Source organism: Crassostrea angulata, chromosome 8 (assembly GCF_025612915.1).
Source record: "Crassostrea angulata isolate pt1a10 chromosome 8, ASM2561291v2, whole genome shotgun sequence".
NCBI lineage: Eukaryota > Metazoa > Mollusca > Bivalvia > Ostreida > Ostreidae > Magallana > Magallana angulata.
In genome coordinates, this window is record NC_069118.1 from 59,449,671 (window position 1) to 59,476,302 (window position 26,632).

Genomic DNA, 26,632 nt, shown 5'->3' on the forward strand with positions numbered 1-26,632 from the left:
AATTATGTTTAATAAAAATGTACATCTGGAGAATCCCTACAGCAAATTGTTTATCAAAACTCAAATTAAAACACAATGAATAGTTTTAGCCCTTTTTCACAAAGATGAAATCTGAACTATTATATTACTCTCATTAACTTGTTGAGTCATAGACATGTAGGCCATTGATTGATAATTGACGATATCAAACAATTTTATTAATACTCTCTCTCTCTCTCTCTCCCCCCCCCCTCTCTCTTCCTCTCTTCCTCTCTCTTACTTAAAATCCTTAAAAAAAAGGTTTTTTTTTTATAAGACAATAAAAAATTTGAATAAAATTACAAGGAGAAAGAATAATAAAAAGTATATACCAGCCTGGTTGTATTTGAGGTACATTAAACTTATGATGTGCATAAAAATCAAAGGAAAAGAGGATGCAAAAACTTGGAAAATATGTTTCAAGAAATGCTGTTTAAAAAACTGAACTTTTTTTTATTTTACAACGATTAATAAGCAAGTTTTACAACTTATATTAATATTAATATCTCTCGTTGGCACGGATGTTAAAACGAGGGGGTCATTGGTGTGGGAAGAAGCCGGAGTACCCGGAGAGAACCCACGTGTCCAAGCAGGCGACCGCTATACCCTATCACATACAACCGCTGTCGATAGGGGATCGAACTCGGGTTGCAGCGGTGAAAAGCGTGTGCAAGGAGTGCTGTTTACTGTGCGAAAAATATATACCCCCCCCCCCTTACATAGTAGAACTTTACATACTAAACTAAAAATAATGATTAAAAAAAACCTCATTGATTTATATCAACCATTTTAAGCTTATTATTTAAGCTTAAACAGATATCATCAGTAAATAACTTGTGTATAAAGACCGAGAGCTAGTTGTTCCTTTTTCCTAAAAGGAGTCATTCAAATAATCAATGCATCTTGTTTTAGTTTATCAATTTAGGTAATACTAGGTACATGTAAATACCATACAATTGGAGTGTTGTTCGAGTACATTAGAGTATATTTAAGGTTCTTCGGGTTGACATTTTTTTGAGAATGTCATTTTTTTCATGTGTGTTTATCAAATACTGGAAAGCAATTAACTTTTACTTGCGGGAAAGAATTTTTCAAGAGGTCCCGGGAACCTCATCCTCACAAATATTTCCTGCTAAGAATCAGTTCTTGCCCTATAGGTGTTAGAACAACACAGTTGTAGATTAAGGTTGATCGCAAAAATAAGTCACCATAGATGAGTTTATCTTAGGTTATTTGGGAAATAAAGTCGTCACAAATAGGCATTGAAAAACAATGCATATAAAGCATATATGATGTATTATGGTCTCCAATTGAACCAAATTACACAGAGTATTAATGGTATACACTAAGTGCCCTGGTGTATCAAAGGTCATAAATGTATGGATGTATCATTGGAGTTCCATAGGGTTCCTTCGGATACCTAGTGATGACCTATCAAGTGTTTTATTTGTATTGTTAGGGTATCCTTTTCTATGGTGTATTAAGATTTATAAGTCTGTTTTATTAGGGTATCTTTTAGAGTTTCTTGGGATTTCCGTGGGGTTCCCTAGGCTTTTTAGAGGTAAGTCTGGGATACCAATGAGTCCCCTTGGGGTTCCATTGGGTTCTATGGGGTATCAACTTTTATGAATCTGTATTAAAAGGGTATCCTTTAAGTTCCATGGGGTATCCATGGGGTTCTGTGGGATACCTTGTGGTGTTTGAGATATCAAAAAGACCCCAAGGTGTATCAAGAGATATAAAATTGTGTTATTAGGGCATCCTTAGGGTTCCTTGGGATATCAAAAATTATAAAATTTAAATTACTGGTGTACTGGTATCCTTGGAGTTCCTTGAAGTATCTGTAGGATGTGTAAGGGATAACAATGAGTCCCAAGGGGTATCAAGAATTTTAAATTTGTATTATAAGGGTATCCTTGGGGTAATTTTGGGGTTCCTTGAGATATCTTTGGGGTTCTATGGTGTATCAAGAATTATGATTCTGTATTATTGGGGTATTCTTGGAGTTCCTTGGGATATCCTTGTGGTTCTTACAGGTGTGTCTGGAAAGTCAATGAGTCCCCAGGGGTATCAAGAGTTTTAATTTTGTATTATTATGGTATCCTTTTGGTTCTATGGTGTATCAGAAGTTATAAATCTGTATTATTAGGGTATCCTTGGAGTTCCTTGGAGTTCCTTGGATATCCATGGGATTCCCTGGGGTTCTTAGAGGTGGGTCTTGGATACTAATGAGTCCCCAGGGGTACCAAGAGTTTGAATTTTTTATTTTTAGGGTATCCTTGAGGTTCCTTTGGATTCTATGGTGCATCAAGAGTTATAAATCTGTATTATTTCGGCATCTTTGGGGTTCCTTGGGGTATCCATGGGGTATCCTTGGGGTACCGAGGGGTGACCCTTGTACTCTAATGAGACCCCCTAGGGTATTAATAGTTATTAAATTCTATAATTGGGGTTCCTTGGGGTTCCTTGGGGTTTCCTTGGGGTTCCTTGGGGTTTCCTTGGGGTTCCTTGGGGTTAAAAGACGTGCCGAACATTCCCCATTATAAATCTCCGTAAGGAATCTGTTTTCGTTCCTGTGAATTTTTCTGAGTGACAGTTGATAATGTGTCAATGAAATTATCTTGGAAATTATCCCTTTCAACTATTAAAAGTGCACTTCTTTCACAGGTATGTGTATTTTTTTTTAAATCGTCCAAATGTGCTGCATAAATATCTTGGGACAGACTATAAATGTGATTTGATCCCTTGATCATGCAAATATTTTGTTAAATTTAGAATTTAAATCAAATAATTAAATAATATTAGGTAATGCGTCTTGTGAGAGAGAGAGAGAGAGAGAGAGAGAGAGAGAGAGAGAGAGAGAGAGAGAGAGAGAGAGAGAGAGAGAGGGAGAGAGAGAGAGCAAGAGAGAGAGAAGAGAGAATAATTTTTGCAATGCATCATGTTTGGTCACAATTTCAATGTCATCATATGCATATCTTTACTGTTGTTAAATGGATAACAATGACTTATAATTTCATGTATGATGAAACATTTTCATTATGAAACATGATTTTGTAAAACTTGCTCATTTAAATTATTCATAAAAACATTTATAAACAATTACCATTGATTTCATTTTAAATACTTTTCCTAATTGAATATACATGTTTAACAAACATGTTTTAATTATTGTTTTAACCCAACCCTATTTGTAATTCCATTTTTGATGAATTTCCTTTTTTGTGTTGCCTTGGCATAAGTTGAAAGGAGGCAGGGGTGATAAATATGGCCATATATTGAACATGTATTTGTAGGTCACCTGAGTCACTCAGGTGACCTACCGTTATTGCAATTAGTCTTCGTCCGTCGTTGTTCGGTGTGTGTCTTGCATTAATAACAATTTTAGATTTTTAACTTCCGTTTTAAAAACTACAAGGCCAATTGTTACCATTTTCGGTGTGAAGCATCTCTATGGTAAGAGAAATCAAAATTGTTAATGTGAAACTCATGGCTCTACCACCCCTGGGGTGCCATAGATGGGCTGAATATACAAAAAAGCTTAAATATCAAACATTTACTTCTCTACTTCCACAAATGTTGGGGAAAAAATAAATTCACTGTAATGATGTCCATGAAGCCCTCTACCAAATTTTTAAAATTCATGGCCCCTGGGTCAGGGGTTCATACCCTAGGGTGGAGCTAATATTGCCATACAGTAAAAATGTATTTAATCTTAGAAAATCCTCTTCTCTACTTCCATATACATATGAGAAAAATGAAATGCATGGTTATGAAGCACTCTACCGAAGTTCTGTTCATGACCCCTGAGTAGGGGTTCAGGTCTTAGGGGGGACCAATATGTCCATATAATAGTAAAAATATATTACCACGGTACTAAAAATCTTCTCTACCCCAATACATATTTGAGAAAAACTAATTACATGGTAATAATGTCCATGAATGCCTTTACACAAATTGTGAAATTCATGGTTCCTGGGTCAGGGTTCAGGCCATAGGGCGGGGCCAATGTGGCCACAGATTGAAATTGTATTGACTTGGTATTTACTTCTGTACTATCACAGATAAAGTCATGCATTGGTATTATGTTCACAATGTCCTGATATTAAATGGTGAGGCTCGTGGTCCTCAGGCCATGGGGCAGAAGTTGAGGCGGGGGGGGGGGGGGGGTCAAATGTCAAATATGCCCATATATTGAACATGTATTATTATTAAGGTTAATTGCTGGTTGTCATCCATTAAGAATTTTAACTTCATCTTGAAAACTACTGGTACATGGTAAATTGACACTTGGCAATATTGAATTGATAGAAGGTAGACGCTTTCATCCCAAGTGGTCCGAAGTCTGTATGACAAAAAATGAAAAAGTTGGAAGTGATTTTTTAAACATTTAAATACTTTAAGGGTCAATAACTACTAGAAGGGGGCTTCAGATCCTTTCGGTATGAATAGACTGAAGAACCCTCTTAGTGTACTGAACATATTTTCAAATGACCTTGACCTTTGACCTTTATGTCATTTTGTTCGGCCAAGGTAGACGATTCCATCCCAAGTTGTCCGAAGTCTGTATGACAAATAATAAAAAAATTGAAAGTGATTTTATAGAAATTCAAATACATTCAGGGGCAATAACTACTAGAAGGGGGCTTCAGATCCTTTAGGTATGAATAGAATGAAGAACCCTATTAGTGTACTTAAGACATTGGTAAACATTTCAAGTCTCCATCTCTTTTGGTTTCAGAGGAGTGCGGTTACATGCTCTTAGTACACAAGGGCAATAACTTCGTAAGTTCTGGGAGTTATCAAGCAAAGGGTCATTTGGTACCATAACTTTTAATGGTCAATATCATAAAAACAAAATTGTTTCAATATCTTTAGAAATAAAAATGCTGTCCCTGGAAAAAAAAGAAGAAAAAAAAAAATAAAAAACATAAGAAATACAAAAGGTCTTTCACCTGAAAGGTGGAAAAACCTAAAAAGAATTAAAAAGGTCTTTTATTTATTTAAAACAAAACAACTAAAACAGTATTTGAAGTTTTAAAAATTAACAGTAGACTTGTTAATATTAAAGTAAAACTTGGCTGGCCAAAAATACTGAAGTATGGTATATGTACAATCATTTTTGAATAATTGCCAGATGGTATTGTTGAAAGGGGGGGGTGTTGTTTTTAATAATTAAACATGTATACCAGCCATCTTCGTTTTATCGATGAAAACATGTATAAATGTAAATTATAAAAAGCTAACTTGAAATTTAACAAATATAGAACAGTTATTTCCTATCAATGTCCTTGTGTAAGATTTCAGGTAGGAAGGTGGTGGTCATTACCATATTTAATATTTTAAAAACATTTTTCTCCAGAATGAAGCTTAATTAAATGCATATATGATAATCCTCAAAAGGTGTTTGTATGGGCTATGGAACTCAGGTGACCGTTAAGGCCTGTTGACCTCCCGTTACTTAGGGTATTGCTGTACATGTGTAATCCATCAGCAGTTAACTTCTTATCGAAAACTACATGGTAAAAGTTTACATGTAATGAACACTAATTTGAACACGTATCAAGTGATGCATGAATATTTATTTTAATATGATGTGTTCTTTTTTTTTTTAGGTTTTATCCTCATTCAAGGTAGTAACATTTGGTCCATTAATGAAAAACCAACAACTCGTTGTGGTATAGTATGTATATTTATTCAATTATGAAACATTAATAATTTATACAGAAAATCAATCATTATTATTCCCCCGTTCTGAAGGAATAGCCATTAGGCCTAAAAAAAAAGTTGTGTGTTTAGGGTAACCCGACCTAACCTACAAAAATGCCCCGATCCTACCATTTTTAGATGTCTGTTTTTATTCGATTGTCGTTGTGACTTTTATATTATTTCTATTAAAAAAAAATCCGTTTTTAAATAAGGCACAAACAAACATTCTTAGGATTCATGCAAAAAAAAATATGATAAAATTAAAAAAAAAATCCCTACCTACCTAACCTAATTAATTCATCAGTGTTACCCTAAACACACAATTTTTTTTTTAGGCCTTAGGGGGTATACTGTTTTACCCTTGTGTGTCTGTCTGTCCGTCTGTCTGTCTGTAACCAAAATTTTGTCACATTTATCTCTGCAACTGTTCATTGCAGATGCCTGAAATTTTAACACACTATTTATTTAGGCAAGCCATTTCATGAAACACAGTTTTGTACCGATCGGACGTCAACTTCCTGTTAAAAGAGGACTTTGTTTATTTTCAGCCTAAATTTTCAAACAAATTTTCGTCAACAATTTCTCAGCAACTATGTATCGCAGATGCTTGACATTTTCACACACTATTTGTTTTGGCATGCCATGTCGTGGGATATATTTTTGTACCAACTGGACGTCAACTTTTTGCTAAATGATGACTGTTTATTTTCAGCCTAAATTTTCAAACAATTTTTTGTCAAAGATTTCTCAGTAACTATTTATTGCAGATGTTTACAATTTTAACACACTATTTGTTAAGGCATACTATATCGTGAGACATATTTTTGTACCAATCGGACGTCAGCTTCCTGTTAAATGACGAAATTGTTCATTTTCAGCCTAAATTTACAAACAAATTTTTGTCAAAGAATTCTCAGCAACTGTTTATTGCAGACGCTTTAAATTTTAATACACTATATGTTTAGGCATGCGATATAGTGGGATATTTTTTTGTACCAATCGGACCTCACTCAATCTAATTAAAATTAGATCTTTGATCCGCTCCTATTAGATCGCTACACAAATTAGATTTGACCTCACTTCCTGTTAAATGATGACTTTACTAATTTTGTATATTCACATCAGAGCGGGGGTATTACTAGTGAGCATTGGCTCACAGATATCTTGCTCTTTCAACAATGGTTTAAGTGAATTGATTATTATCTGTTTACATTACATACAAAACTCAAGTCGAGGTAAATTAACATTCTCTGACACTTATTCCTATGTATTCAGTTTTAAAGCAGTAATGTTGTTCATTTTAATCATATTTAATTGAGCTCATATCTTTGTATTCTTTCAATAATAGATTTAATAGATGAATTTATCACTAGATTTTATGTTTACATATACGAATGTGCAGGTTCATTTGGCTAATTGTCTTGGACACCACCACGTTAGACAAAAAAGTCTTACTGCTCAAACAGCGTGAAAAGGGGAACAACTCAATTTCTTTTTTTCAACAGCTTAAACAAATAGGAGTTATTCCCCTTTTCACATGTTTTTTTAAAGCAAGTTTTTTATTTAATGTTAAATTTATTCATCTTCCTAAATCATTGCACTGAAGTTTGATTTAGCTACCAATGCACAGAGTAACAAATTTAAGCCATTACCTAGTCAGAATAGTAAAATGTAAAGTATCCTAAGGAAACTGATCCAATACTAATGTAAAATTCTTTGAATAAATGCATGTACCTGAAATGATTGATTAAGACACTGCCAGACAGACACAAACACAAGTAATGATGATGATTGTTCAGAGTCAATTGCTATCCCAAGATATCCCTACTTAATTTCTTTCTTATCAACAATTTTAAACAAAACTGATTATGACAATGTCGTGTTTTAGTGTCCAATAACTATCTGGCCCCGGCATCCCAACCGGTGTCGGGTCTGACCATCAAGTTTTCACAATTTTCACCCATAATTGTTTTAAGTAGCGGAATAGCTCAATCCCTAACTTATGGTTTCTGCCATCAGCATTTGTTTGTTTTTTTTCTTTTTTTGCATGTGTGTTATCCTGCTTGTCTTTTGGTTTTTTAAGGCGTCGAGCTAATGCTCGGCAGCCTTCTAGCGATTGTCTGGATTGGCAATCTTCCAAAAATTCATGCTCTGCACCGCCTTTTAAATGCGCATAAGAAATAAGTTCCTTAAAGTATTAAACGTATTACAAGATTTTTTTCCATTTATTCAACTAAATTGTGTACAAAAAAACCCAACTTTGCCTCCCTGGTTATTGACAACTCATTGCATAAGAATAAATTTCCTTAATCAAGAAATGGCGGACGAATACAATCAGGCCTAGGTGTAAAGATTCACTAAATATTATATTAGTTTATCGCTTACATTTTAATTGGAGACCGTGCCCGATAGAAATAACATTTTAGATGTAAATTTATTTGTTATCGGGCACGGTCTCCAAAATAATTGTAAGCGATAAACGTATCTAGCAATTTTGTTGCAAAAAATAAAAACGATAATGCAGTTGGTTCGGTCGAGCATTTTAGATAGCACGTGTTGTGGATTTGTTTGTAAACAACCATACCATAGGAAATCTTGTTTCATTATTGAAATAAATAAATGTATGTTTAATTATTATAATCAGGGACACACTGTCAATGCATTCAAATTATGAACCTGTGAAAGTTGTTCAAAGACTGAAGCAGAAAGAATAAAAAAAAATTATTTTTGAACTTTAAAATTTCTTCGATTTTTGCAACTATGATGAGTTATTGTAGTATAAAAGCACCACTACCTATTTTAGAAGAAAATATACTGATTTTTGTTCTTAAAGCAGCAGAAAACAGAATTCATATACTTTTCTATTCTAAGTCTAACATTATTTGATATGACTATTAGTACAGAAATTCAAATTATTGATATCATTCTATATAAATGAAAAAAAATGTCAGCTCGATGCCTTTGTGGCCGTTTCGGCCTTTGATGTTAATATACCGGTATGTACCATTGTGTAGAATTGTGTGGTCTCTTTTTAGATCTATAGAGTGGTTTTCAAAGATACAGTAGACAAGAGAGAGAAAAGAGGAATTGTACACGGTATAGTATTTATGAATATTATAAACTGTTTCTTGGTTACTCAGGTAACCTATTGCTATCGTAAGTTCGTTGTTGTGTGTCATTCATAGACATTATATTAAACAGCTCTTAAATGGGTTTGGGGGCAGTAGTCATTGTGTTAGCCCTATGGTAAAAAACTAGCTTTTACTTGAGAGCATAGCAATTTCTTACCAAGAGATTAACAAAATAAGAACCACCCTCATTCCCATTTAGGGATTGTTTTTTCAAACAAAGGAAAAAAATCCATGTGGTTATGCATCTTCGCTATAGCCAAGGGTTTTCGGTCCACTTTGCTCTCCATAAACCCTTGGCGGATTTCATTACGAAAACTCGATGACAAGCTCCGTTTTATGATTGGCTGCAGCTGCGAGTAGCTGATCCAATCACAGTGCTTGTAAATATAAACTTTAAAAGAAAACACATGTGTGATCTTTTGTAAAACATTCAGTGCTTTTAACAAGTTGAGACACAAGTTCTCGAGTTCAGTGCCTCCCCAACGATGGTCTAACCAGATCACTTTAAAAACCTATATATTTTACTGGGATGGACCATAGTTCTACAAACTTGTCAAGGTTCGCGTGATAGGATATGGGAAGTAAGAATGGCGAATGTAGAAGTTGCCTATCCCGTTAGTATATACGTTCCTGCATATGGTTTTTGCTTTTAAAGGTTCAGTGAGCTCTGCTTTATTTAATTTCTTTGGTCCGCAATATTCACGACAACGATTCCTGATTTTATGGCATGAAAGCTTTCATATAAATCGGCGACTTTTTCACTCCCGGTACAGGTCCTTACAAAACACTATGAATAAAACATTCCGTGCTTTCCCTAGGTTATAACTATTTAATAGCATCGTTAATTATGTCCCGATATTCGGTAGTCAACATGTTTTCAAGTTGTATTAATGCCGTAGTGTGTATACAACCTGTTGTTAAATTCGATTAAAATGTAAATATGTGTAGTAGTTTGGTCTTTTACACTACTGTATATGAATATATTTTGACTTCCCGTTGTGTTTTTACATAATATTTAACCCAGATAATTTTGAGTCCGCCTGTTAAGGCTATTAACAAGAAGAAAAACAGAAGAATTTGATAAATTGAAAATATAAGTTATTCGTAATTAAACAATAATTAATTACGAGGAGGAGCTAGTGTACCTTAATTAGTGACCAAAATAAATAACGAAAATTTAAAGAAAAAAAATAATTTCCCAAAATAAATATGGAATTTGAGTCAACTTAAAATTGCCACAAGGAGGGCGACTTCGTACCTTGATGCAAGGTTCAGAGAAGAAGCCCCGCGCACGAATGTGCTCGGGTTTATATACTTGTTAAACAATAGTGAACACTTTTAACAGAATTGGCCAATAAGAATTTACGGTTTATAATGGTCACATACCACTATTTTTACCCCGTGCTCATTGACCACGCAAGTAGTTCCATTCTAAAAATGTATGTATTATTTCAAAAATTCCTAGGGGTACTAAATGGTCGAATTTGGTTCCTTTATTAGCATGGATGGAAAGAAGAAGGTTTGAAAAAAAATACAGACAGGAAAAAATTTAGAAAAATTATCTTTACAGGCGCAATAGAAAGGGTGTGAGGAGGCCAATGTTTACACAAATTCCAAAGTGAAAGTGAATTTTTCATGGTAGGGGTTATTTTGGGGCCCATATCTCAGTCCCCTCTCGATTGATTTTCCTGTAGTTTGGATATGTTGTTGGACTAGTGTCATTCTATAGGTATGCTGTATTTGAACTCATTTGAGCCGGTGGAATTTTTTATATGATTTATTTTTGTATAAAGGAATAAGAGGGAAAAATAATTGTGGTCTGTGTCCTAATAGATGAAAGAGAACATGAATTACGAACCCGATGTATTTGTAAATCTACTACATATGCAAGGGGCGCAACTCAAGTTGCTCACTAGATAGCGCCACCACATCACCGAGTTTTCGTAATGAAATCCGCCAATGGTTTATGGGGAGCAAAGTGGACCGAAAACCCTTGGCTAGCGAAGATGGTGGTTATGTGGAATACTGTCAAATTATCTGCCCAGGGGGACAGTCAAATAATCAGCCAGGTTATGTAGAAGAGCAAGCCATGGGCCATAAGCCAGTAGTCAAACGACCTCATATATATAACTGTTTGTGTTCCTGTTTCGCACACATTTGATAACTAGACGTGAATTGTGGTTTGATAACAATTATAGTCTGTTCTCTACCTGGAGCTGAGACACAACTGTGTCGCACCTGTATATTTTAATGCTTTGTATAGATACTGTAACTTACCAATGCAGTAGTTATGGGCCAATTAATTTAAAAAACAGGATCAACCAAAAGGCAAAGTCGTTGTCAGACATCTTCTCTTAAATTAAAATCAAGTTCTAGTTTAGAAAAAATCTGAAAGAGAGAAAGAATGACAGAATGGAAAACAGAGGGAGATAGAGATAATACATGTTAAACAGGGAGAGCAAGAGAGAGAGAGAGAGAGAGATAGAGAGAGAGAAAGAGTACATTTATGTTAAGGAGAGAAAGTCAGAGAAAGATAGTACATACTGAGGAGAGAAAATTTGAGAGAAACAGAGAGAGATAGTACTAGTAAGCTGAATATTCAGGAGAGAAGGTCTTACAGAGAGAGATAGAGAGTACATGTTAAGGACAGAAACTCTGAGAGAGAGAGAGAGAGAGAGAGAGAGAGTATTAGGGTTGTCCAAAAAGTTCATGGACAGATGTAATTTTTTTAAAAAATTTTGGTGCCATTATCAAGAAAGTATTATAATATCTTAATATAGTGTAAAATAATGTATACGTATAAAAATAAGAGCAACGTTCGTTTTTGTATTGAAATTGTCTTTATATATTTATTGCCTATACAGGCCGCATTGGCCAGTCTGACGACAAGTTATAATGACGTTTCTATAACGTCGTAGGCCTGGGTTAAAATGATGAAAGCGCGATTGTCCACAAACTTTTTGGACATAGAAAGTTCAATAGATGGAGCACGAGAACGTGTTGATCAGAGAAAAAAAGAGTGAGTAAAAGTTTGTTTGAAAGAGGAAAAAAGAGAAAGAGAGATACACATACAGAGAAAAAAGAAAGAGAGAGAGGTAGAGAGGAAGGCTACATGTTACAAAAAGAAGACAGGGAAAAGATTCATATTTAATAAAGAAAGTATAAGCAAGGGAGAGAGAAAGAGAGCAAAAGTACAGAGAGAGAAAGAGAGGAAAGACAGTGTGCAAAAGTACATAAGTCTGATAGATTTACAATGTACATACTATATATTTGACAGGAAGTTAAAGCTTAAACAGAGAAAGGTAGATAGAAAGAGAAAATAAAAAAAAGAGCAAGAGTACCTTGTTTGGAAAGGAAATCAGAGAAAAAAGGAAAAGAGTACATGTTTAGCAGAGGAAGTTAGAGAGAGAGAGAGAGAGAGACAGAGACAGAGAGACAGAGACAGAGAGACAGAGAAAGTGGGGGAAGAGTACATGTTGCACAGAGTAAGAGAGAGAAAGAACATGTTTAGCAGTGAGTTTTAAAAAGAGAGATAGAGAGAGAGGGAGAGAGAGAAGTACATGTTATTAGAAAAAGACTGAAAGACATGGATATAGAAAGTGAGAGCACAAGTATATATTTATCAGATAAAGTCAGAGAGAGAGAGAGAGAAAGAGAGAGAGAGAGGAAATAAATGAATCACATGACTGAAAGAGAGAATAAAAGTTAGGTATAGCAAGTATGAGAAAGAGAAAGACATATATACACATAGGTACATGTTTTGCAGAGAAAGTGTTAGAGAGATAGAAAAAACATGAACATAGCATACTTCTGAGGTTAAACTCTAGTTGATGATCGTACTTGCTCAGAAATTATACAGTTTTATTAGAAAAACTCTCTCTCTCTCTCTCTCTCTCTCTCTCTCTCTCTCTCTCTCTCTCTCTCTCTCTCTCTCTCTCTCTCTCTCTCTCTCTTACACAGTCATTTTTGGGGGATAATTTTCATTTTCCTCCTGTTTGAGTCTTCTATGATCTGTACCAGAATGATGAACCATCATATATTTATGAATAGAAATACATTTTTACCTTAAAATTACATCTGTTTTAATTAAAATTTTCTAAAGATTTAATATTATATCTATAAAACAGTTTTGAAAGAAAGAAGTTTACATGAATGACACCGATTGACATCACTCTCTGTTTTCATTGAACTTGCAGGCAAGGATTAAAGACCTAGACCCTCCAGACCATGGACCCATCAAGTACAACATATAGAGTACATAAGTGCTCAAAGTGTCCGGGGGGCACGGAGTACTATTGTGAATCGTGTCCATGTGATCTGTGTCAAAAGTGTAAACAAAACCATGTGAAAAACCTCAAAACAATAGACCACAATGTTGCCACATACCGTGATAAATTCAACAACATCCCAACACAAGAGATCTGTGTGAGACATCCTAGTAATGTTTATAGAAAGTATTGTGAACCTTGTCAAGTTCCTGTGTGTGATTCTTGCTTTGGACATAAATCTCACAGATTCCCTGTTTCTCTCTTTCGACAAAGTAAGCACAAGACTCTTAGCTTACGAGGAGCTTATAAAACAAAGCAACAACAACACAGAGGAACCATCCACACCATCAGAAGTGATGCTCTCTTTTACAGACCTGTTCTCCTGCCACGAATCACAGATGACATCAAAACCTGTCGCACAGAATTCTCCCGCTATCAATCAGAGATGTTAACAAAGGCCCAGAAACTGAAGGATCTCATTAACTATGTGGTATATGATCTATTGAACAAAGTGTTTTGTGACTTTGATTTCAAACACAGATGTTTAAAACAGAAGATGGAAACAAACAGACATATTGTCAGCCTACAGAGATGTGTACACATGTATGAACAGTCAACATTCAGTGCTCTACAATTCCTCTCCTCCATAAAGACAGCCCTCACCCAGATACACCTTACACTCCACACCAGCCAGCTCTCCATGACTGAGTCACTCAACAAGGAGGATGTGATGGAGTCACTGAGTGCAATCCAAATCACAGAGAGAGGAAACCGACGCGTAGGAAACCAGTGTCTGCTGAAACTGACGTCTGGTGCTGAGTTCCATCAATCTCTCACACTGACAGGTGTTGGTTGTTGTGATCACATTTCCTGTGTGACATCAGACCGGGTCTGGGTCAGTAATATAAACAATATCATGTTGACAGACACAACAGGTGTCTCTCTACATCGTGTGGAGGATTCATGTAGTGATTTATATGGATTACACACAGTGAACAGTGAGAGTGAACTTATTTATGTAGATAGGAAATATAACATCAACAAACTGTCAAAGGATATGAAAACTACCACCACATCTATAGAGACAACAGACTCTACATGGATACCACGGTGTGTGTACTGGTCCCCGTCCACTGGGGATCTACTGGTCGGGATGTGTAACTATTGGACAAAGACAGGCAAGGTAACCCGGTACAACCAGAGTGGACAACTCACACAAACCATACAGAACGACAACACAGGACGGGGACTGTATAGTAAACCTAACTATATAACAGAGAACAACAATGGGGATGTCGTGGTGTCTGACTGTAGCTTTATCTCTAGGTCTGGTGCTGTAGTGGTGACAGAGCGTGGAGGAAGACATTGTTTCTCCTACACAGGACCTCCATCAGGATCACGACTACAGCCACGTGGAATCTGTACTGACGCGCTGTCACACATCTTGGTGTGTGATGATACAACCAACACAGTACAGATGTTGGACAGGGACGGTCAGTTCCTGTCGCATCTACTGATAAGACCATCAGGGATATTCACACCATGGGGCCTGAGTTATGATGTCAACACTCACCGTCTCTGGGTCGGATCAGGGGACAACAAGACGGTGGTTATATACAGGTATATCACCAGACAGGACGCTCTGACAGGTAAGTCTGAGTCATTATTGTTTGTTGTTATGTAGAACGTATATGTATCATATGTCTTGTATTGATTGATTTGTTTGAGACATACAAGAACACACTTAACATGCTGTCAGTAGCGGCTTATTTATATTAACTTCATGTACAAGATTTAAGCTGTTGATAGCTAGTTAAGTGCAAATAACACACACAGGAATAGGCTATTATAATTAGTTAGTTATAGATACATCTGTGTATGATTTAATTTAATCAATTAATTAAATACAATTACATGACAATGTAATTAATTGATATAAGCTGCATTTAAACTGTTGATGTCTGATGTTTGCACATTTTCTTGCAGCCTCTGCTGATGCGATGGAGTCACTGGGTGAAATCTCAACCACAGGGACAGAAACACCACAGCAAGGTGATTGCTTATTAGATTCAAAAACACATAGGAATATGTTATTTAAATTAATTGTTTAGATACATCTGTGTATGATTTCAATTAATTAATCAATTAAATACAATCACATGCCATTGTAATTACAATGTTATTGATAAACTGCATTAATACACATAGAATGTGTGTTAGTATACAGACAACTGTTTAAATAAGATTTATTATTTTTATTCATTAATCATATATATAGCAATACATGGCTGATGTTTGATTTATTGCAGACACTGCTGATAAACTCCACAGCAGCCAGCTCTCCATGACTGAGTCACTCAACAAGGAGGATGTGATGGAGTCACTGAGTGCAATCCAAATCACAGAGAGAGGAAACCGACGCGTAGGAAACCAGTGTCTGCTGAAACTGACGTCTGGTGCTGAGCTCCATCAATCTCTCACACTGACAGGTGTTGGTTATTGTGATCACATTTCCTGTGTGACATCAGACCGGGTCTGGGTCAGTGATATAAACAATATCATGTTGACAGACACAACAGGTGTCTCTCTACATCGTGTGGAGGATTCATGGAGTGGTGATCTATTCGGTAATGGATTACACACAGTGAACAGTGAGAGTGAACTGATTTATATAGATAGGAAATATAACATTAAGAAACTGTTAAAGGATATGAAAACAACCAAAGCACTGTTAATGAAAAAAAAATTCTTTAAATGGAGACCACGGTGTGTGTACTGGTCCCCGTCCACTGGGGATCTACTGGTCGGGATGTGTAACTATGATACATACACAGGCAAGGTAACCCGGTACAACCAGAGCGGACAACAGACACAAACCATACAGAACGACAACACAGGACTGGGGCTGTATAGACAACCTAACTATATAACAGAGAACAACAATGGGGATGTCGTGGTGTCTGACTGTATTGGTTTTTCTGGTGCTGTAGTGGTGACAGAGCGTGGAGGAAGACATCGTTTTTCCTACACAGGACATCCATCAGGATCAGTACTACGGCCATGGGGAATCTGTACTGACGCGCTGTCACACATCCTGGTGTGTGATTATACAACCGAAACAGTACAGATGATAAATAAGGACGGTCAGTTCCTGTCACATCTACTGACAAAATCACAACAGATGGGTGTACCACGGGGCCTGAGTTATGATGTCAACACTCACCGTCTCTGGGTCGGATCACATAACAACAACAAGGTGTGTGTCTACAGGTATATAGACACACAGGACGCTCTGACAGGTAAGTCTGAGTCATTATCATTCACATTAATTAGATATAGATAACTAAGACACACAGTCCGTGTTAATTATCAGTCAATAAGATACATGTAAGACATGTTTATCTGTGTGATTGTTTATCAATATAAACAGCTCATTGTTACAGGGTAAGTGGCATCTACCAGTCATTGCAAATTATTTCTTCAAATAAAGTTTGTAGAAAGTGGATATATTAATTCAATAATTGGATGTTATTGTACAGTACCATCGCAATGTGTATTTACATGTAGTTGATTTAATTTATTAGAGGTCATTTTAATTAGGTAATAAGACATAGTGACACATATATTTGTAATAATGTGTTTTGTTACAACTCATTTTAATTAATTTTATTGACTAGCTAGAAAATTGAATGTGAAAATGAAGTTGTTCTAAACTTTTTTTGTGAATTTAACTTGATCAATACATGTACATTTACATGTACTGTATAATATCTATTAATGAACAGCTAATTGATGATTGTTGTAGATGAGGACACACACTCAACTGATGAGGATACACACTCAAGAGATGAGGATACACACTCAAGAGATGAGGATACACACTCAAGATATGAGGATGTCTTTTCCAGCTCAACACCAGCTGTAGAATGGAGATATCTGGGATATTGACAGGTTGTAAATGTTTCTGTACAAATCTAGTCTGATCTCAAAACCACACATGTTGTTTGTCACTTTGTTCAACATCTGCAGCTGAAATTGACATGTGTATAATTCACATGGACTGTAATACTGACTCCTGTTTATTTCACACTTGGAGATACTCCAAACATGGCTGTCTGTTGCTATATAGGGAAAAAAACATCCATCAGATATTCAAATAAAGTTGATATTTTAGCAAAATTGAACTTTACAGATTTGAAAATTAATTTCAACCCTCCTAGATATGTCATCATGTAACCATTTTGAGAAACAATAATCATATACAAGATTATTAATTGTTATTTCTGTTTTATGCAGGTGAGCCAATTTTATGTCCATACCTTGTGGTGGAGTAACTGCAGCTTGACTTGTAACAGAGAAAAGGAAAAAGAGTCATATCACTTCTATAACTGACTTGCACTGGCTTCCAGTAACATTCCTTCCTACATACAAAACCCTTGTGTACGCCTACCTAGCATTGCGTGGATCGGGTCCAGGACAAGAACTGATTATTATCCGTAAAATAAACCGAACCTATGATCCAACGGAAGTTTGCTACTGAATTTATCGAGGGTGTGCACTTGAAAGACAATTTGTCTATGGTGATCATTCCTACTTACGACAGTCTTCCGATGTGTATTCCTCATGCGTAATCCGTTCAAAGTTTTTAAAAGACAATTAAATACAATTTTTCTAATTAGCATTTAATTAACTTTTGAGAATTATCAATCTTGTGATTTTTTTGGTTTGAATTTTAATTATCCTCATTGTTATTTGTTGTAAAATAATGTTCAATACTATTCTTTTTTAAGTGACCTATACATGTACTATGTTTTATGTCATGTCCATTTTATATAAAGTTCGCTAGAGTGATAATGTTATTATAGAGAGCGTTACAAAAATTATTTATATATTACTATTCTATTACATATGTTATAGTAATATAAAGTGTCACCAATGGACTCTTTGTTCTATGTGTATGACTTACGCAGTAATCAGTGATTGTAATTTTATCTGTTTTATCAAGGTACAACTTCTGTAGATCGTCATAGGTATAGTATCAGTATTTTTTACACTTTTGCCCTGTATTTATATTTTTTGAATTTTTTTTATAAAGCCGGATGCAGTTTGGTGAAAGGTTAAAGCTGTCCTTTGAAATTTTTGCTGTGTGTGACGAAGTTTTATTTTTCATTTTGGAGAAGTACACAGGAAATCTTGCATATTAGCTTAATATCATAGTCAAAGGGGAATAACTCAAATCTGTATATTTCAGTTTTAAGATGGTATCATGTTGTGACGTACTATATTTTGAAATAAACAATAAAATGAAGTTAAATTTTTTAAATAGTTTCTTCTTAAATTGTCATCAAAAAGTTTTAGAAAAAAAGTAAGAGTTATAGAACATTTAAGTGAATTTTTTTTGTACAGAGATAAAAGCGCTTTTAAATGGCAGCCACCCCCCTGTTTCGTTAAATAAATTCGTTTAACTTTAAGTAGGGGCCTTCAAAAAGGGATTTTAAAAAAACCAACGGCATAACTGCTTGATATTTAAGTATCATATTCATCAAATTCAATCTTAAAATATACCAAATGTTAATAAAACAAACCCCATAGAGATCTCGGTAATTAAACGTATGAAGAAAACATGTGAGGCGGAATTACTTTACACTTTAAATATTTCCAGGTTTTATTCAAAAGAGGAAAATTTCAAAAGTATCATATTTATCAAATTAAATTTTAAAATATACGAAATGTAAATTTAAAAAAAACCCTAAATATCTTAATAATAAAACGTCACAAGGGAAAATGACCACTTGGTTTCTGCTTGATAAAATCGAAAACTTTCAAATAACTTTTATTAATTCAGACCACCTGCCACTCCATGCAATAGAAAACAAGTAAACACCATGGTCATCAGGAGATGAGGACTTTAACATACGACCTGGATGACATCTTGGTTTTAATATAAACAACGATATCAATTCTCTGAGCCGACCAATCAAGGACACCACACAGTAAATAACCATGTCTCTAGAGAAAAGCTCTGTATTAACTTCACCGAAAACAAGATGTGTATCATATGCATTCCAATTGTAACATGTAACAATATAGTTAGCAGTAGAATAACGTTTTACTTGCATGTACGATGTTTACTTTAAAAATTAAATTTATTATTCACTCTTTTATGTCTTTTTTTCAAACTTTTATAAAGCATTTTAAAGTAGCAATTGCACTAAGAAAGCAGAATTTGGTTGTACACATAAAAAAGAACGGTGTATTAGTACGCAAATGTTGAATTGTGAAGGGTTAGGAACGAATGCACAGTAAATAGATATTTGCGTATGTGAATATAGAACGTCATATATTGAATTATAAAACTCATGGAATTATTGATAAGATACGGTTATCGTGTTCATGAACAAATAGTCTGACTTACAATGTAACATTTTTGATAAGCGCCAGATTGTAAATCTATATTTATGTATTTGTAGGAACAAAAAAAGATAATCTAGGATACTTCTATATATACATAAAGGCAATGTGAAAAATCTTAAGTAATATGAATATTATTCTACTGTACGTTATCCTCTTCACATCAGTAGAAATATCCAGATAATATTCAATATTCATCATCAATTTTAGAATTCCCTATGTAAACAGTGTTCTTTTAAATGTAATAAAATGTAATTGATTTTAATTAAGCATACATACGTAATCATTTCGTGAAGTTGCTTTATGCATTTTCAAATGTCCTTTTCGTCATCTTTATCAGAAGGAAGGAGATTGCTATTTTAAATTTGTGTGCGATTAAAGAGAGATCGCGTTCAGACACACACTATTTACATAAACTGATATACGACTTTACCCTAGATAAGACGTCCTGATTGATAAACCGCCTACAAAGAAAAAGGGTTATGTTATGTTGCACCTTTACAATCATTTGAATCCTAATTAGCCTAAAAAGGTAGGTTTTAATGGCGATCATGGGTGGGGGAGGGGGATCCGGGGGTCCGGATCCCCTTTCTTTTGGATCTATAAATTTTTAAAACAACTGTTAATCCTGTTTTAAAGTAGATCCAGTGTTCTGTGGTGTCACACTTTTTTGTAAAACTTTGAATTCTTTAAAAATTGTGCAAGGTAGTTTTATTTATTTCATGTGAATATAATCACATGGATGTAATTAGAATTATTGGTAGGTTCAAGATATTTTCGCACTTAATTTTATCATAAATTTCCAAATTTTTATACATCTTATCTATGCAAAGGGGAAATAACTCTTTTTCTGACTTTTCTCTCAGTTGTATGTCTATATGCTATAGTTTTTCTTATTCCAACGATTAGTTTTAAAATATTTTTGTAATTTTAGTTTTCTGATAAAGTTGACATTAAAATTAAACAAGAAAAACAAATTTCTGCCTACATGATTTTACTTTTAACAAAAAAATACAGTTTTCTGATGCTAAAATATGCTTTAGTTTATGTTTATCTGGCATCTCAAAAAGTGTGATGACATATAAATTTTTTCTAACATTTGATGACATTTAAGTCTATTAAGTTGAAATCAGTTCGGTTTTTCAACTTTCCTCAGAGAATTTTACGAGTATATGGAGTTACCTAAATGACGATTTTTTCAATCTTAGTCAAAATATTATAATTATTTCAAATACATTCTTTTAAAATCGTCCTTATCACGTATTCTATATAACAGGTCGTGATTTATTTTATATAAGCAATGTACTTCTGTATTTCTTATGAAAATCGATTATAGTTTATATATAGTTTTGAGATTACAAGCCAGAAAACTACGCATTTAAGTAAAACGACTTTCGCGTCTGAGTACATGCATACATTTGTTTTACTTTAAAAAAAAAACTCGTTATGTGTTGTTTAGCTAAATTTATATCAGATGTAATTAAACTCACTTACATAAGCGTCGGAACCGATGGTGGGGGGGGGGGGGGTGCTAGAGGGTCTTAGTGTAAACGAAGCCGATATCTGGTACAGTACATCGTAAAAACTCGGCAAATTTGGGACGTGTTATAAAGCACAAAAGCACGATTTTTTGGTTCTAAATAATGATATAATCGAGAGCTAATCGTAGGATAAATAAGGATTTCAACATGTTAAGTATGTCTTATTTTATCGATATATATCAAGAAATTAGGAAATACAAAAAGAAATTGTTAATTTTTTTAGCCGATTAACTGGTACAGTTCCAGTAACCTCTAAATATGATCGAATTTGTACTAGTTGTTGTCGGATGATGTAACACACCTATTTAACAAGTCACATTACATTCCACTGCACAGCTTATTACGCATATACTATCTATTCAGCAGATAAATTATCCTCACTTTTTGTCATATCTGATCATTTGGACTTTTCTTAAGGATTACGTTTACTCAGGGGCGAAAAAAAATCCAATAATAAATGTAAGAACGAAAACTACGTATTGTAAATTATAGCCCCACCAATGTGGAGCTATTTTTCACTTTCAAAATATTAGGTTAATGACCTACTTTTTGTGCTAGTGACCTCTGAATGTTTTTTTTGGAAAAAAATTGTAAAATTTGTCAGAATTGTCCACCATTTTCAAGGTTTTCTTTATTTTGTTATTATTAGAAACAATAAAACAATTTGTAGGTTAGGAAATGATATAATATGAATAGCTTTATTAATTTTATTCTTGAATGAATCGTTTGAAGCTCAAATTTTAAGTTTAATTTAGTCCGAATTTCCTCTATCAATTTCCAAAATTGTACCCATTTTTGATCGAGTTTTTAAAAGCACTGACTTATAGGAGCTCAAAACAATCGAATAAAACTGTTTTTATTGCCTGAATTATGTTGATATTAACATTATATAAGGTCAATGATAAAAATTTCGAGATATTTTATCTTGAATAGATTTCTTAGTAAATATAACTGTTATTTTTAAATTTGATTTGAGCATTCAAGTGGATTGATTTACGAAAGAATTCATTCTGTCACTCATGGTCGATTTTGTTGTACTTTATCTCTTAAACGTTTGATCTACATCATAATAATGTAGGGGTGGGGTGCGGATGGGGGCAAGCTTGAACTGTTAAACGCATTTCAAAAAAATACGCATAGTTTATTTCAACAGTTAAATTTGATTTCATTGATTATCTTATTTAGTACAGAAGTTCATGATATACCTAAAATGCTTGATATTTCATTATATACATATAGTATATAGGCGCCGAGACCGGGGGGAGGGGGCTAAGGGGCTTAGTCCCCCCTCCCTCTTTTTTTGCTGAAAAGTTAGAAATTATACATAACCATAAGAAATTTGAAAAGTCTAGCAGTTTTGCCCTTCCTTTCAATTTGCTTCTGACACTACTGATAAATGTATATAAGCTTTCCTACCAACAAGTGGCAGTGTGCGGTGGTTTTGCTGCTGAAAAAAACACGATTGCTGGTGTCAGACATGGTGTCAGAATCTGACATCCAGTTAAATGATGAAATTTATTAAAATTGCAAACAAGTCCGAAGTCACTGACAAATGCGTCAGCATCTGACTGGCAAGGAATGGTAGAGGTAGCAATATGGCATTCTAAAATTTATACATTCTTTTAAAACGTGATTATTTATAAACAGTATATGCATTTGTAAAATAAATGAAGTAAACAGACAATGCAGTGCAAATGGGCAGTAAACTGGTGAATTAACTTGTGTAGCATTATTTTATGATGAGCATTATCTTTCTTTCTGACCTAATACAAAAGATTCTTGTAAATATAGGAATGTTATAATCATATGTGGCATCAAAACTATTTTATACGTACTTGCAAACATGGATCAACCCACCCCACGGTGCACCAACTAACTCGTATATACAGAACGTTTCTATAATATTCAACACAGCCCTTGTTATAAAGGTTTAATATTTCCTTTTCTGATGCCTTATATGCCGGTTGAATCCCCACAAACTCAAAAAAGTGATATCTTTAAGTATTGACCTATTGATGACTGAAATAAAGATAGTTATTTCATATTAACTTACAAATTGTAGCTATTGCTAATCATAGCATTAAAACGGATTATTTGAATAATAATTATCAATATTTCTTAAATTCATTATCTGGGACCAAAACGAATTGGGGTCGAATTATTTGATGCCTAAACGTCCAAACATCATTTGGCCGTGTTATGAACATGTAGAAAGAGCAAGGACGATTGTATTCATTTAGTTTAAATTGTGACTGTTTGAGAAAAGAAATATGCAAGTTTGCTTAAATTATGTTTACATTGTACGATGTGATCTGCTTTGCAATTTTTCACCATCGAACAACTTGTAATTAGGTTAACGTTAGGACTTTCGTAAAATACCAGTGATCATGTCACGGGAAGTTTCAAAAAAAATTCTTATGTACTTGAGCGGTATTAAAAAAACAAAACGAATGCAACATCCGGTATTGAGCCTAATTTATATAAATGAACGATTTATTATCATGATGTTGTACATGAATCAAACCCGGGACCTTCGTATAGTCAGAAAATTTACCACTGAGGCGATATCATACGAATGGACCATAACCCTGACCATCACACATGTATCCAACAATACTGGTGAGAGAGAGAGAGAGAGAGAGAGAGAGAGAGAGAGAGAGAGAGAGAGAGAGAGAGAGAGCTGTATACACAGAGAGTGATAGAGAGCACACAAGTGTTATATAAATTGTTTATGTAGATAAACCTTTCGTGTTGTTTCTGTGGGGAGGGTAGTCAATATTTATATGATATCAGATATGATAATTTCAAATAAAACTTTGATATCTGAATAAATAACAACGATGTGTCAGTTTGATTGAATATTCATGCAAGAGTACATACATGTGTATAGCAGTTGGGGCTATATGAACTGAGGATATCGGCCTGGGTAGCTCAGTGGTAGAGCTCCTGACTAGAGTTACAGGGGTCCTAGGTTGGAGTCCCGGGTTCGATTTCCAGTCCAGCCATATGTTATCATTATTCCTCATTTCCTATTAGGCTAGAGTACTTCCCGATTAAACATTTTTAAGCATTTAAGTATGATTCAATAAATATGTCACTGTATAAAAGTCTAAATATCAAGAAAAATGAAATTAATTTACATAAACCTGTCACTGCATAGTTAAGAAAGTAGTGCAAATCGTAATGTGTGCGCAAGTACTGTAAACCTACTATTATTTGCGACGACTTTATTTCGCGATTTACTTCTGATAAATTGGTTCGCTACGACTAATGTTCGCGGCCAAGCCTTCTCCATACCGGCATTACTATAACAGCCATACGACGACGAATGGTTCGCTGCGGGAAATATTCGCCACAACGAGGCCCTCGCGAACCTCGCGGAGATTTTTCACAAGGGAATAAAAGTTGGCTAACAGTAGTAGTATTCGCCGAATGCCTGATACTATACATGCTAACTTTATTAATAGATATATCATAATTATCTTAGAAGTATGAACCCTTTAATTTCTGAGATAAAATATCAGGGCTATACATATACGTAATACAACGTACAAATTTGGTGGTTAAAAGCAAGTGGCTAGAGTGAGTGGAATCTCTGATAATTATAGAGAAGATCCAGTGTTCTGTGATGTCATACTTTTTTTTTAAACTTTGAGATCTTAAAATTTGTGCAAGATAGTTTAATTTATCTTATGTGAATATAATCACATGGATGTAATTAGAAATACTGTTAAGTTCAAAGTATTTTCGCAGCCTAATTTTATAACTCTTTTCCTGACTTTTCTTTCAGTTGTATGTCTAAATGCCATAGTTTTTCTTATCCAAACAAATAATTTTAAAATATTTTTGTAGTTTTAGTTTTCTGATAAAGTTGAAAATAAAATTAAACAAATTTCTGTCTACAAAAAATTTACTTATGACCAACAAAAATACGGTTTTCTGATACTAAAATATGCTTTAGTTTATGTTTAACTGGCATCTCAAAAAGTGTGATGACATGTATATTTTTCTAACAATTGATGAAATTCAAGTCTATTTAGTTGAAATCAGTTCGGTTTTTCAACTTTCAATAGAGAAGTTTACGAGCATGGAGTTACCTTAAGGCTTTCACGTTTTCGTTGGAAACACGTGCAAATGGTCCACGTATTGTAGTCCTTTTTTAAAGGACAACAACTTGTTCAGGCACATATATTGGCCAGTGAAAGTTAACACATAACAGCCATCTACAATCAATGATATAGAACATGTATTAAGTAAGGTAGGTAAATGGATGGGTAAATGGAGAGAATAGTTTTTGCAATACATCATGTTTAGTCACAATTTCACAGTCATCATATTTATATCTCCACTGTTGTTAAATGTATATCATTTAATATTTATTCGTTTGATGAGATATCGGCGTTTCTGATTAGTCGAAAAATTTCTTTGATACCTGCATCAACAAAATTTTCGCCGGATCTACTTTTCTCAACTGTTCTGATCTAACACAATTTATAGAACGGGAATTTCCAAAATAAACACTGTCAACAAAATGTAAAGTTGTGCTTGTTTTATTGTCAGCAAACAAAATACAACTTTATAACCAAAAAAACTTGTAAGTTTAACCTTCTAAAATAATAAAATACACTTTATTTGATTAATGAAATAGAAAGTTAAGCGTCTTCTCACGATTTCGTCTGCTTGAGATCAATCAACATTACTGCGAGGCTGGCTGTTCCTTTTTCGGAATAAACATAACGATTATATAGGCCTATACTCTTTCACGATAACACTACTGTTCAAATTTCGTACATGATCGGTCATCAGAATAAGCATCGTAAAGCAAAGCTATGAGTAATGTATCAACTCCTTCGGCGTATTCCAAGCGACAATAAACCATTATATTTACATTATCCAGTGTCTTTGTCTGTGATAACACTACGTATCGATTTTGTAGTATATAACCCATAATACAAATGACGCCAAATTGAGGCGCCGGCGGGGTTTGCTTATTCATATTTAAAGATTTAATCGTGCGATGGCCTAAAATTATATAAATATAAGTAATAAGGAATCATTCTTTGATTATTATGAGGTGATAATTTCGGTGGGGGCGTGGTCAAATCTATCATAAAGCTCTTCGTGCTTTATTGGATTTGATCACGCCCCGAAAAAAAAATTATCACCTCATAATACTCAAAGAATGATTCCTTATTTAAAAATGGTAAATGCATGGTTTTACCACCCCAATTGGACCAAATACATGTATGTAAAATACAGTACCGATCAGACCCGGGGTTTAATTTTGGGGTTTACTCTGTGTTTACTTTTTTGAAAATTTGGGTCTACTTGGGGTTTTCTCTGGGTTTACTCGGGGTTTACTTTGGGTTTAATTGGAAATGGCTATTGGGGTCAAATTTATGCATTGAAGTGTGAAGCATACCTGTCTTCTATCTTACCATCCCACTGCCTATAATTTCTGCCTCTTGTGTATTCCTAATACACAGTTAGCGTTTGCTTTTAGGGGTATACTTCTGACCGGGTTTACTCTCTGTGTCCACTCTGTGTTTACTTT

General features: G+C 34.4%; 1 protein-coding gene across 10 annotated transcripts in view; it reads left to right on the plus strand.

Moving 5' to 3' along the window:
• The window catches only part of LOC128160045 (uncharacterized), a 102,711-nt gene that overhangs the window by 54,899 nt on the left and 21,180 nt on the right, over positions 1-26,632 (plus strand). For 6 of the 10 annotated variants that reach the window (XM_052823302.1, XM_052823300.1, XM_052823305.1 and 3 more), the window contains 5 exons: positions 5,634-5,701; positions 8,763-8,823; positions 13,055-14,775; positions 15,436-16,425; positions 16,932-17,077. In XM_052823302.1, the coding sequence (XP_052679262.1) occupies positions 13,086-14,775; positions 15,436-16,425; positions 16,932-17,074 (2,823 nt within the window). In that variant the 5' untranslated portion in view covers positions 5,634-5,701; positions 8,763-8,823; positions 13,055-13,085 and the 3' untranslated portion in view covers positions 17,075-17,077. Of the gene's footprint in view, positions 1-2,553; positions 2,686-5,633; positions 5,702-8,762; positions 8,824-13,054; positions 14,776-15,112; positions 15,179-15,435; positions 16,426-16,931; positions 17,078-26,632 lie in introns of those variants that run through there. The other 4 variants (XM_052823310.1, XM_052823307.1, XM_052823309.1 and 1 more) reach the window with 4 other exon arrangements.